Below are 14,081 nucleotides of genomic sequence, written 5' to 3' on the forward strand. Positions count from 1 at the left end.
TCTAGACGTACTGTGTATTGCAGTTTGTTTTATTTTTGGTGCCAGTCCCAGGGCTCAAACTCAGTCTGGGCGCTGAGTTTTGCTCAAGGCTGGCTCTCTGCCACCCGAGCCTCAGTTCCACTCAGGCTATTTTGTCAGTGATCCCCAGATCCTCAGATCTCAGCCTCCTGCGTAGCTGGGATTACAGGCGTGAGCCACTGACTTGTTGGACTGTGTGTGTGTGTGTGTGTGTGTGTGTGTGTGTGTGTGTGTGTTTCTGGGTTGAATCGATGGCTTTGTGTTTGCTTCACCACTTGAGCCATGCCTCTAGCCCTTTTGCGTGCATTTGCTTTTGAAGCAGCATCTTGCTTCTATCTTATTCCTACTGAGCAGCTGGGATGGTAAACGTGTGCTACCATACCTGCTGGCTTTTTGGGGTTGTATTCAAAAGAAGAATCAACACCAGCGCAGTATTTTCTAACTGAATGCTTCGTTACATGTGTGATTTGTGGATGTGTCTAGAACATTTCATGCCTCGTATGAGCTACATTTAGCTTCCTTGCCTTTTATTTGTCAGAACGAAGTGGTACAGATGAAGATCTAACAAATGTGCGATCTCTGGCCATGGTCCTGAAATGCTTCTCTCAGGCTCACAGTTCCCTCGGCTTCCGTCAGCCACGCTTCAGGGCTTGCTCTCTCCAGTGCCACCACATGGAGGACGGGATGGGGGGCGGCTCGGGTGGAGTTTTCCTCCTGCACAATGGCTGCATCCTGCACCAGGTGATGCCCAATGTCTTACGTTACTGGCCAAATGCTACTGTGAGGGTATGACATATATCCTCTCTGCGTGAGCTTAGTTCCGGGAGCATCTGTATTGTTAACATATCACCATCCATTACATTTTAGCAACCACACGTCACTGCAGGCTGGGCCATGGTCAGCATGTCGCTGCTGATGGCATCTCTGCTCTCTCCTCACGCCAGGTCCAACAGGGCACGTGGCAGGCTGCCTTTGGGCCTGGAGAGGGGGCCCCACCTCAGTCGGGGGAAATGCAAGAGATGAAAAGCTTTCCACATGGCCTGGAAAGGTTCTTACACCTCTGCTTCATGTCTGCAAATGAGGTATTTTTCCACTGTGGTTGTTTTGGTATGCCACACACCATGCTCGTGCTCCGGTTCTAGGGTTTCCCATGTAGCTTGTCCCTCACCTGGTCACTCCGAGAGCCCCTCAGTCTCTGTGCGGGCCAGATGTCCCCACGCCTCGTTCATTCCCGAGAGCCCCTGCCATGCACTGCCAGCACAGCGCACTCCTGCCTCTGTGCAGAAGCCTACAGACCACGTCCACTTTACTCCAAGAATGCTTAGCCTCACTCTTCAGGGCCTGACACAGGCCTCGTTCAAGATCTAGTCTTCTGTGAGGCTCAAAGACAGGAAACATGTGACGTTGTCAGTGACCTGCTTAGGGCTCAGGCTGCTTGCGAGCATGCAGACAGCAGGTTCTTCCTCAGGTCTGCAAGTTGTTAGCTTAAAATTAGCTTAAACTTGTTTATGAAGTGAGGTGTGAAGCTGCAGAGAAGAGGGCTGCAGAGTGCGGGAGCTAGAGGCTCTTCCCACCCTCAGGAGGACGGGTGCCTCACACACGTGCATGCAGGAGACCCAGTGTGTCACGCACGGGCACACAGACATGCAGACATGCACAAGGAGACTCGGTGTGCCTTTCTCACACACACATGCGAGCACATAGGCAACCAGGTATGTCTTTCGCACACATGCATGCAAAAAGGAGACAAGGTGTGTCTCTCGCTTGCACACAGACACACACACACACCCCAGGCATCTCTGGCAGAAGTGACTGCAGGGGGAGGAGGGCGGAGCTGTAAGGTGGGTGCTGGGTGGGGCTGAGACCGCACCAGCGAGGCCCCAGTTCTCCGGTGTGAGGCCCCCTTCCTCTCACAGCTGCTTGCACTCTGGTCCCCATTTCTGGCAGTCCCTCCTTCTTACCATCCATCAACACCCTGACACCCTCAGAGGCCCCGTAAGAGTACGCTGTGTGCCGTGGATGTCATGTCTTGCTGAGTGAATTTTATTCCTGTTATTCCAGGAACGACATAGCTGGCAACTCAATTAGGGACACAGAGACTTTCTGTTCCTTGTTTGCACAGCTGTAGCAGCAACCAGGCCTCCTAGGTTTGCAAGAAAGGCTGTGGGGACCTTAAAAGGCCAAGGAGGGTCTTCCCGTGCTGGAAACAGCCAATCATCTTTGTACATTTAAAACATTTCTCAAAATTAGTATTGACTCAAAGGCCAAGGTTCACATACACTTTTCCCATATGGGGCCAGGTGAGCCTGGGCTTTCCTGGGTCCCAGCCGCATGCGGCCAGCCAGCGGTCAGCAGCAGAGGCGGCTGGGAGAGAGGAGAGCTGTTCAAAGACCTGCAGACTTGGGTGATGGTTCTGTCACCTGCCACCATCGCTCCTCTAGCACACAGGCGTGGAGGGGAAGTGGTCTCAGGATGATGAGATCAGGCTGGGCAGACCTGCAGCCTCCCCACACGGCACCCTATCTGTGCCCAGCCCGCACCAGGTGGGGTGTGAGGCCCAGAACCAGCTGTCCTCCAGAGCCCAGGCGCATGCATGCACGCACTGAGCTTTCTACCACCCTTCAGGGTACCTAGGAGTCCATTTAGAGTTTTGGGGAGTCAGGTCCCCATGGGGCCAAGCTGGGCGTTTCCAAAGTAGAAGTCTGTTTTGAAGGATGGGAATTGCTAACAAAAAGCCAAAAGGTTTGCACCCCTAAAGAAATGGTGGGAAGGCCCTGTGCAGACCGCAAGCTGGACTGAACAGCGGGCTTCGCTCTCACCCCCAGCGGGGTGCAGCTTAACTCCTGTCCTCAAGTGACCTTGAGCCTCGGAGAGAACTGGATGGGTGAGGCAAGAGGGTCCTGCCAACCCAAATACGAAATGCCCCCGCCCCTGAGCCAGCTTCTCCTGTCCCTGCAAGCACCCGGCAGCCTCTCCAACACCAGGGACGGCTGCCGTCTGGGCAGGACGGGGGCCCGAGGCCCAGAGCGCGCAGCTCACAGCTACCATCTCAACAGAACAGCTGCTCCCGCACCAAACTCACGGAGCCACCAACACCTCTCTCTAAGGCCTTTCGTGCACTCAGGCTTTCGTCTGACTATTCCACGTCTCATACATGAAGTCTTGTGCCTGTGAAATGTTCTGAAGGAGTCTGTGTGCTGAACCACTCTCCTGATCGCCTTCCTTTTTAAGGCGGAATAGTATCCATTGTGTTGTATGCCACGTTCTGGTTATTCCTTTATCTGCCAGCAGATGGTTGAATGACTTCCACATTCTATCATGCCAACTACAAATGCAGTTTTGAGAATCTGCTTTCAATCTATTCGATTACATAAAAAGTGGCACTGGAAGAAGATACAGGCAGCTCCTGCCAGTAATCCAAGCTGCCCAGGAGGCTGGGATTAGAGGGTTATTGTTTGAGGCCAAGTGAAGAAGAAACGTTTAGGTCAGCCCTTATGAAGCTGAGCACAGTGGCGTGAGCCTCCTGCCGTCCTAGCTGTGCAGGAGCTGGGAGGACTGCAGTTCCAGACAAGCTGGGGGAGGCACCTGTGCAGTTTCCTCTCAGCGAGAGGAGATGGGTGTGGGGTCGGCCCTGCCACCCCAGCTGCACCAGAGCCTGAGCAAGGCAGATGGCTGTCTGGGTGTCGGGGGAGAGGGGAGCAGGCCAGGCCCTGCCTGAATAAGGGCCCGCACAAGGACAGAGAGGAGTGTCTCACGCAGAGCACGAAGACTGGAGTCAAACCCCAGTGCTCCCGCCCCGCAGAAGTGAACTTGTTGGCTCAGATACTTTTATTTTTGTGCCAGCCTGGTAACCTTGGGGTACGCCTTTCAGCTTCCTGGCCCCCACACATGTTTCCTAACTTTCTCTGCTGTCTTCCTGTTTCACTGCACTCTGTTGTCTGCTTCCTCTTTTGCGGTTCTCAGTGCCCTCTTCTCTTCTCTGTTCTGATTATGGTTTCTTCGTTGCCTGACTCTCCTGGTTCGCCCAGCCTAACGGGGTGGGGGGATTCTGCAATGCCATCTTGCCTTACCTCTGCAGTGCCAGCCAGAGCTGCGTTTCTTCCTGGGCTCTCCCGCCTGCCTCTCCACCTCCAGGACCCCCACAGCAGAGCTGCAAGGCAGATTGTGGTGGGAGCTGTTACCTCGGCTTCACCTGGGAAGTTCTTCATTTCTGACTCCATTTTGAAGTGCAGCTTGGCTAGATGTAGGATTCTTGGTTACTTTTCTTTTAGTTTAGTTTCTTTTTTTAGATAGTAGCCAATTGCCTTCTGACCACCAAAGTTTCCTATGAGAAATCTCCTATTAATAGGTGAACGTGGGTTTTGCGTCACTTCTCATTTGCTGCTTTAAAAGTTGTCTTTGCATCTCAACTGTTATAATGTGTCCACTACAAAGCCTCTGCATTCAGCGTCTGTGGCTGGGTCTTGGGTGTTTATCTGCATGCCTTTCATCAAGTGTGGGACGCTTTCAGCCATTACCTCATCAAGCATTCTCTCCATGCCTCTCTTTTCTCTCTCACCCTTTAACACATGTGCTGTATTTGACAATACCCCTCAAGTACTTTAGCACCCCCTTTCCCCAATACTTTTTCTTCCTTTTCCTGTTTCCTGCTTTCAGATGGGTTGATTCTTTTCCCTTTGATTACATCGGTGATTTAGTTTTTCATTGAAGTTCTTGTGCTTTTCAACTTCAGAATGTCCTTGGCTTCTTTTCAGTCGTCGGGGGTGTTGGTAGTTTCCCATCCTCCTCTAGTTCTGCACCTGTGTTGAGATTTGGTTGTGGCTGCTGTGTCTCATCTCAGTTCATGCTTTAAACTTTGGGTCTAACTGCAGTTTAAGGCCTGCATGAGCAAGAAGTGAAACTAAGAGTGAACAAACAAACCACGCGTCGTGGAACACACCTGTGGCCCAGGCCAGCCTCAGGCGCACACATGATACCTTATTCCAAATCAAGTAAAAGCAAAAAGTACTAGCTGCATGGCTCAAGTGTCAGAGGCCATTTGCCTAGCAAGCACAGGCCTCAGGCTTAATCTCCAGGATTACCAATAAAAAATAAAATAAACTCAGTCTAGTAGATGTCTTTCAGGATGAGCTTTTTATTTAGTTATTTTCCTTATTCTGTATGCTTTGTGAATTTTTTTTTGCCAGTCCTGGGCTTGAGCTCAGGGCCTGAGCACTGTCCTTGGACTTTCTCAAGGCTAGAGCTCTACCACTAGAGCCTCAGCACCACTTCTGGCTTTTTCTATGTATGTGGTACAGAGGAAGCTAACCCGGGTTTTTATGCATGCTAGGCAAGCACTCTACCACTAGGCCAAACTCCTGGCCCTGCCTTGTGAATTTTATCATTGGAAACTGAACATTAGATTCCAATTCTATGGCATCCGGGGAAATCAGGTTCTCTTTCTTCCTCGAGGTTTTCTGTATTTCCTTTGAGTGTCGCAGGCATCCCCTGTGCCAAGGCACCTGTGCGGTGAGTTTAAGCTCTTTCCCTCTGTAAGAGCCTGCCCCTCCCTGGGCGTGCATGTCTGTTTTCTAATGGTCCACATCCACGCAGCCAGCCTGCAATGTGTGGTTCCAGAAAATGTGAAGGGAAAAAAAACACACACACCAAATGAAGTGGGAGAAATGTACAAGGCCTTTGAATGTTTCCAAGTCACGTCTGCTAGCGGGCAAGGGGCTGGCAGCAGTGGGGGATCATGGGCACCGGGCGCTGGCCTGACACAGGACCCTAGGGGACAGAGACAGGATTCCTCTGCCCAGCAAGCGTGCTCAGTTTGCTCCAGAAACATCAGCGCATGTTGACTCAGAGCTAGAGCTGAGTCGGACCAAAATGAGCAACCATCTGGTGCCCCGGCCTCTGGAATGTGCCTGGGAGGTGAGCATGGGGTGTGAGCCTGGGAGGTGAGCCTGGAAGGTGAACCTGGGTGGTGAGCCTGGGGTGTGAGTCTGGGAGGTGAGCCTGGGGTGTGAGCCTGGGAGGTGAGCCTGGGAGGTGAGCCTGGGAGGTGAACCTGGGGTGTGAGCCTGGGAGGTGAGCCTGGGAGGTGAGCCTGGGAGGTGAGCATGGGGTGTGAGCCTGGGAGGTGAGCCTGGGAGGTGAACCTGGGAGGTGAGCCTGGGAGGTGAGCCTGGGGTGTGAGCCTGGGAGGTGAGCCTGGGGTGTGAGCCTGGGAGGTGAGCCTGGGGTGTGAGCCTGGGAGGTGAGCCTGGGGTGTGAGCCTGGGAGGTGAGCCTGGGAGGTGAGCCTGGGAGGTGAGCCTGGGAGGTGAGCCTGGGAGGTGAACCTGGGGTGTGAGCCTGGGAGGTGAGCCTGGGAGGTGAGCCTGGGAGGTGAGCCTGGGAGGTGAACCTGGGGTGTGAGCCTGGGCGGTGAGCCTGGGAGGTGAGCCTGGGAGGTGAACCTGGGGTGTGAGCCTGGGGTGTGAGCCTGGGAGGTGAGCCTGAGAGGTGAGCCTGGGAGGTGAGCCTGGGGTATGAGCCTGGGAGGTGAGACTGGGAGGTGAACCTGGGGTGTGAGCCTGGGGTGTGAGCCTGGGAGGTGAGCCTGGGGTGTGAGCCTGGGAGGTGAGCCTGGGGTGTGAGCCTGGGGTGTGAGGCTGGGAGGTGAGCCTGAGAGGTGAGCCTGGGGTGTGAGCCTGGGGTATGAGCCTGGGAGGTGAGCCTGGGAGGTGAACCTGGGGTGTGAGCCTGAGGGGTAAGCCTGGAGTGTGAGCCTGGGAGGTGAGCCTGGGAGGTGAGCCTAGGGTGTGAGCCTGGGAGGTAAGCCTGGAGTGTGAGCCTTGGACATGAGCCTGGGAGGTGAGCCTGGGAGGTGAGCCTGGGAGGTGAGCCTGGGGTGTGAGCCTGGAAGGTGAGCCTGGGGTGTGAGCCTGGGAGGTGAGCCTGAGAGGTGAGCCTGGGAGGTGAGCCTGGGGTATGAGCCTGGGAGGTGAGCCTGGGAGGTGAACCTGGGGTGTGAGCCTGGGAGGTGAGCCTGGGGTGTGAGCCTGGGGTGTGAGGCTGGGAGGTGAGCCTGAGAGGTGAGCCTGGGGTGTGAGCCTGGGGTATGAGCCTGGGAGGTGAGCCTGGGAGGTGAACCTGGGGTGTGAGCCTGAGGGGTAAGCCTGGAGTGTGAGCCTGGGAGGTGAGCCTGGGAGGTGAGCCTAGGGTGTGAGCCTGGGAGGTAAGCCTGGAGTGTGAGCCTTGGACATGAGCCTGGGGTGTGAGCCTGGGAGGTGAGCCTGGGAGGTGAGCCTGGGGTGTGAGCCTGGGAGGTGAGCCTGGGGTGTGAGCCTGGGAGGTGAGCTTGGGGTGTGAGCCTGAGAGGTGAGCCTGGGAGGTGAACCTGGGGTGTGAGCCTGGGGTGTGAGCCTGGGAGGTGAACCTGGGGTGTGAGCCTGAGGGGTAAGCCTGGAGTGTGAGCCTGGGAGGTGAGCCTGGGAGGTGAGCCTAGGGTGTGAGCCTGGGAGGTAAGCCTGGAGTGTGAGCCTTGGACATGAGCCTGGGAGGTGAGCCTGGGAGGTGAGCCTGGGAGGTGAGCCTGGGGTGTGAGCCTGGAAGGTGAGCCTGGGGTGTGAGCCTGGGAGGTGAGCCTGAGAGGTGAGCCTGGGAGGTGAGCCTGGGGTATGAGCCTGGGAGGTGAGCCTGGGAGGTGAACCTGGGGTGTGAGCCTGGGAGGTGAGCCTGGGGTGTGAGCCTGGGGTGTGAGGCTGGGAGGTGAGCCTGAGAGGTGAGCCTGGGGTGTGAGCCTGGGGTATGAGCCTGGGAGGTGAGCCTGGGAGGTGAACCTGGGGTGTGAGCCTGAGGGGTAAGCCTGGAGTGTGAGCCTGGGAGGTGAGCCTGGGAGGTGAGCCTAGGGTGTGAGCCTGGGAGGTAAGCCTGGAGTGTGAGCCTTGGACATGAGCCTGGGGTGTGAGCCTGGGAGGTGAGCCTGGGAGGTGAGCCTGGGGTGTGAGCCTGGGAGGTGAGCCTGGGGTGTGAGCCTGGGAGGTGAGCTTGGGGTGTGAGCCTGAGAGGTGAGCCTGGGAGGTGAACCTGGGGTGTGAGCCTGGGGTGTGAGCCTGGGAGGTGAGCCTGGGAGGTGAGCCTTGGACGTGAGCCTGGGAGGTGAGCCTGGGGTGTGAGCCTTGGACGTGAGCCTGGGAGGTGCCGGCTGGTGGGCATCTAGTGGCGGTGCAGCCTGGTGGCTGGGGCAGGGAGGAGTTGCCCGTGATTCTTCTCAGCACTGCAGAGGCCCTGCGGGAGGGAGGAGCTCGCCAGCTGCTGACTTGCTGCGTGCACAGCCCGTGTGCTCTCTCGCGATGGCACTGTTTTTTTGCTTCTTCTTCCATTAAAATGAAAGGGGTGCTTTTACGTCTTCTAGATCCACATCGTGCGTCTAACTAGCACAGGTCCACTGTGCGTTCAGAGAGAGATGGGAGGTGTGTTGAAAGAGCGAAGCCCCCTACGAGGGGCTTCTGGAAAATATTGAGTATTTTTGACTAATAGTAACACTGGGGCCCAAATACACTTTCCGGAGACAGATGCTCCAGAGTCTTCCACCCAGGTGAGGCCTGCACCCTCCATGAGCTGTGTTTATGGTCCCGAGGGATGAGTCTAGGTTTATTAACCCATTATTTATTTATTCTCCTCAATTTGTGATTATGCTATGCTTGTAATTTATAATTACTTTTTAGCTATAACTATCTTGCTGTATTTATTCTTTAAAAAATTTTTTTTTGTGTGGGTCATGGGGCCTGAACTTGGCCAGGGCCTGTCCCTGAGCTCTTCAGCTCAAGGCTACCACCTACCCTGAGCCAAGCCCCACTTCCCATTTTCTAGAGGTTCACTGGAGATAAGTCTCACATCCCGTCCTTTTGTGCTCGGTCTGGCTTTGAACCTTGATCCTCAGATCTCAGCCTCCTGAGTAGCTAGGATTACAGGCAGGAGCCACCACGCTGGCTCTATTTATTCTTTTACCTTGTATTGCTTGGCTTTCAAAAACAAATGAAGAAAGTCAACAAATCCACAATGACATTATCAGGTGCTTTCAAAAGCTGACAGCTTTGGAAAAACATGGGGCTGGAAGTTCTTATAGGTTCAGATTTTTTAAATGGCCGCCGGATGTTACTGATCAGGCTGGAAAAGCCTTTAGTGGGTTCCAGACTCCAGGGAAGCATCACAGCCGCCTCTCAGGCACAGCATAACCCAGCTCAGCCGCTCTGTCGTGCGTCCCCAGAGAGCTCCATTGTAGAATTCGGTAAGGATGGCTTGGAAATACCGCGAGGGAAATTTTAGAGACAGTGTTCTGAATTCTGTGTAAATGAAAACATCTCGCACGCTGAGTTTCTCGGCGATGGTGTGAGTGGCTGAGAAGAGATGCAGAGTCTGTCCACGGAGGCTCTGTCTGCAACCGAGGGCTGCTGGCGGCCGGGTCTCGGCTTCCGCAGGCCAAGAAGCACATGTGTAGAAGTAGTTTCTCTCACTCGTTACCAGGCTGTGTCCTCAGGTCCTCGTGTCCTCGTTACCATGATTATCAGTGTGCAAGTGGTTAATTAAAACAGAAATGATTGAGAAGTAAAATGGAGCAGCTGGCGCCGGCGGCTCCCACTGCACTCCTCGCTGCTCTAGGGGCCACCAGGTTAGAAGCAGCAGCTGTGGAGGGCACGCACGGGAAATGCGGCTTCGGGGATGCAGATGCAGTGAACGTTCTTGCCCATAAACCCGCACCTCCCGGCTCGCGCTGCAAGAGCAGGGCTGGGTGTAGAGGATGGCGCTGATACCCAGAGCATCCAGCTCTGCTCGGCTCCCAGCATCGACCACCCACGAAGGCCTCTGCAGTGTCGGGGTGCGCTGGGCGGGGTCCTGGCGGCCCAGCTCTGCAGCCCTGCACACTTCCTTCTGCTGGGTCTAGCCCTGGCCAACCTGCATCCCAGCATCTGGACTTTGGCCTGCTCCTGGGAGCCGCTGAGATGGCTCAGTCAGGTGACATCCTGAGGTTCCCACACGTCTGGGTTGCCGGGTGACATCCTGAGGTTCTACAGTGTCCCATACTCCAGCCGTGGTGGCATCGGGGGCAGGGAGCCATTATGGTGTCCTGAGAAACGGGGTCCGATGGTCCTCACTTCCCCTGAAGCAGTGCTTCCTTTGGTGACGGAAGGCGTCTCCTTGGTGGTCCAGGCCTGTCATTGCAGCACTGGAGCTGAGGCAGGACGATCACTGGGTTAGGGGCCAGTCTGGCTATCGGGTTAGGGGCCAGTCTGGCTATCGAGTGAAGGCCAGAGCAGAGCGGCTGGCCTCCAGCAGGACAGGAAACAAAGGACAGTGCAGCAGAAGGAGCCGCCCCAGTGACCCGCTTCCTCTAATGCAGCCCCGCCCCACTAAAGCCGTCATGAATGTGTGAACTGAGGGCCTACCCAGCGCCTGACCATCTGGCCCTGGTGGTCAGTCTTCCCTGGAGGTGGCTCAGGGCCTCCCAGCCCTGTGCCTTCCCATCTCCCAGGCGAGTCTCCACCCACTGAGTTGACCGTCAAGGTGCCTATTCTACAGTGCCGGGCCTACATCCCAGGACCTTGTGCAGGCGAGCCTAGACCTTCCCCCGAGCCCCACCCCAGCCCCAACAATCTCACAGGGCTACAAAAGTCACTGCTTTTTGCTTTGGTTTGTTGTTTTTTCAGAGCTAATAAGGGAAATTACTCATTTCACTGTGCATAGGACCAATGCAGTATAGCACTTCCACGGGTTAGAGAATTTCTATTTCATCAACTCTACAGACCAGTGGTTCTTATGGTGACATTTTTACAGTATGCGTCATTCACTCCTGTTTTCATGCCCTTTAAATCTAGATTCTACCCACGAGAGAGAACATGTGACGCTTGTGTCACTTAGGAGATGGCCCCAAGTTTCCTCATATTCTGTAAATGAAATCCTTTCCTTCTCCTGGTGGCTGAATTATACTCTCCTGTATGTGTACTGTACGCATACTCTACTGTGTGTAGACTCTACTGTATTCATTTGTCTGTGGCGTGGCTGCTGTGAGCTCTGCACACCACCAGAACATTCACCAGAGTAGAGACAACCAACAGAACATGGAGGAGTCTTTGCCGACTGTTTATCTGACGGGACTAACATCCAGGATACACAGAGTTAAAAACAAAAACAAACACAACACTAAACATAAAACGCCCAATCAATAAGTGGAGCAGAAATCAATATTTTGAACATAATGTTCTCAAAAGGCAGTATATACATATATCGTTACCTGTGAAGGAAATGCAAGCCTGCTTTTCACATTTACTAGCATAGATCCAGGATTTCAACTGCTGGCTAGAAGTATTGTCTTGTGTCCTCTGCTGTCTCCTAGTGGCACAGGATGGAAATTCAAGGAGATATGGACGTTGGGCTCTGGTGGCTCTGAATGGACTTTGGGGTGAGGGGCTGTGCACCTTTTAGAGAAGAGGCCCGAGGTGGGTCTCAGAGCCATCAGGGCATTTAAGACGCCCGCCCCCTAAACTGCCAGCAAACACAACATTGAAAATGAATCATCTGGTAATTTCTAAGGAAGTTCAAAATGACAGAATCTTGAAATTGATTACATGGCCTAATGACATAAAATAACATATAACTTTACTTAAAGTTCAAAGCCGAGTGCTGGTGGTTTATGCCTGTAATCTTAGCTACTCAGGAGACTGAGCTCTGAAGATAGCAGTTCAAAGTCAGTCCAGACAGGGAAGTTTACGAGACTCTTATTTCCAATTAAGCACAGAAAGCTGGAAGTGGAGCTGTGACTCAAGTGGCAGCACTTTAGTCTTGATTATCCAAGTTCAGGGATGGCATCCAGGCCCAGAGTTCAAGCCCCAAGACTGGCAAAACAAAATAAACTCAAGTTCAGATGCTGCTAGATGCAGAATGGACCCTGTATCCCTGTGTGAATGTGATTCAGCCATCATCTGATTCAGCATCATGCAGCTTCCTCTGCACCCCAGGTCTCCTGGGCCAGGATTCTGCATCCAGAGGGAAATTGTACCGTGGCCGGCTGTTCCCAGTGGGAGAGGCCTGGCCAGGCCCCAGGCCTAAGGAATGAGGGGATGCCGGAGATGGGCTGAGGGCCAGGGTGCTGGGTGTGTACAGAGGCCCAGCAGAGGTTACACACCCCACCTTGTGCGTCTCTCTCCTACTGGGAGGACAGACCCCAAAGTGTGTGACATTGGTGACTTGCGGCAGTTCAAAGCAGCCGGAAGCACTGGACCCCCTCCCCACCCCTACTGTCTTTCCACTCAGAGGTCGCCCTACCCGCTGTCCACGGGAGACCGGGAAGATGAGTTTGAATTTGGGCATTGTCCTTTTCCATTGCTGGGTCTGTGCCAGGGACACAGAGCAGACAGGGTGGGGAGAAACAGCAGCCGGGCAACCCTGACCAGGGTGCATCTGAAGATGGGCCAGGCCGGCCTTCCTTCTGTCCTCGGGTCTTACAGCGCAAGGACTGGGGTGGTCTTCCAGTGGTCTCCATACTCTTGTGGGCCAGAGGTGCTGGGACTTAAACACGACATCCTGGGTCCTGTGCTCCTCTGCCGGGGCCTTGGTGACGAAACCTGGAGTCTCAGCTGAGCGCACGCGTGCATGTGGCAGTTATGGGGTTCAAGTGGCTACAGCACATCCAGGGTGCCGTGTGGGGCCCCGCAGGGGTGGCACAGCCCGCTCCCCCGAGCCACGGCCCCATGCTTCCATGATGACATTTGTCAGTTGAGGTTTGAGAGCAGTGATGGAGACACACTTCCCCTCGTGAAATTATACCAAGTTGCACAGCAGTTGCAAGTTCCCTTCTTCGGGTCTTCTCTCGGGAGCTGTCTACCAGCTGGAGAAGCTCCCCCAGTCACCCGAGGCCATGTGGAGATTCATGTTCAGAAGCAAAAAGCGAGCTGCTCGCGTGGTTGGTGCCCACGGCCTTGTCTCACTGGGGTCTGCGCCCTGTCTGCACCCCCTGAGACTCACAGCTTCTCTTCTCTTCCCGTTCCTGCAGGGCAAGGAGGACCAGACCTCAGTGGAGACACAGCCGGCCGAGTCCTCTGAGGTAAGAGACGCCCATCTGCTCCTCTCTCTCTGTGCGAGCATGGGCTGCAGCCTTTGAAAACGTTAAACGTGAAGTCTTTCTCAATTGCTCTGGTCGCTGATACTGCCCAGAGCTGGGCATAGCACACTATGGTATGTGCTTTAGAAGACGGAAAGCTGCCCAGTAAAACTGAAGTTCTCTGACGTCCTGGGGAGCTGGGAGCCGTCAGTTGTGCAATGGTGGCTTTGTGCAGCACGGCTCTGCCTTGTGAGCTAAAGCAACGCCAACCTACCGAGCTTAGCGTGGCGTGCTCGAGTCAGTGTTCCCTTCAAGCATCTATTATGTGTCTTCAGAACAAGCGAGGGTCACGAACGACAAGAGTGATGGGCCAGCGTGCCAGCGTGGCCTGGGCTGGCGGGAGTCAGCCCTCAGCCCCACGCGGGCACTCGAGTCGGGTGCTCGATAGGATTTCCCGTATCCCAGCAGCTCTCTGGTGGGAAGAGCGGCATTACAAATAAGGGAGCTTGCGGGTGGTGTCCCCTGACCAGAGGACGAGACTGTGTGTTCTCCCAGCAGAAACTCCTCGTGCAGGCAGGCCACCTCCACCGGGCTCGTGACTCCCTACGCCGATGCAGAATGCGTGGTGTTTGTGCAGGAAGTCTGTGTGTGTTTGGCAGCTTCGATGCTAAGAGGGCTGAAGGGTCTGAGGAGGAAGGAGGCCTTGGCAGGTGGAGTGGGAGGTCCCTGGCGGGGAGGGGAAGGTGGAGGGCCGTCACTCCGGGAGGAAGGAACCTGGGTGCGGCTGCCGGGGGGGCCCCTCAGTGGCTGTCCTGGCGCTGCTTCCCTCTGTTTCGCTGCTGGCAGGGTGGTGGGTTCCTGGCTGGGTCTAAATGAATCTCTGATTGGCCTAACACCAAATGAGTTGAATAAGGGGTTCTTGGTATTATTATTATTACTATTATTATTGTTATTGAAAATTGAGTCTCCTTGCTGGACCTAAAAATCGTGTCGGTAGCATT

General features: G+C 54.8%; 1 protein-coding gene across 1 annotated transcript in view; it reads left to right on the forward strand.

Moving 5' to 3' along the window:
• Positions 1 to 14,081, forward strand: part of Rps6ka2 (ribosomal protein S6 kinase A2) — a 187,907-nt gene that overhangs the window by 38,697 nt on the left and 135,129 nt on the right. Inside the window, exon 6 of the mRNA XM_090337844.1 lies at positions 13,033 to 13,083. Coding sequence (XP_090193970.1) covers positions 13,033 to 13,083 — 51 coding nt within the window. The remainder of the gene's footprint in view (positions 1 to 13,032; positions 13,084 to 14,081) is intronic.

Source organism: Megascapheus bottae, chromosome 8, assembly GCF_031878675.1.
Source record: "Megascapheus bottae isolate mThoBot1 chromosome 8, mThoBot2.hap1, whole genome shotgun sequence".
NCBI classification, from domain to species: Eukaryota; Metazoa; Chordata; class Mammalia; order Rodentia; family Geomyidae; genus Megascapheus; species Megascapheus bottae.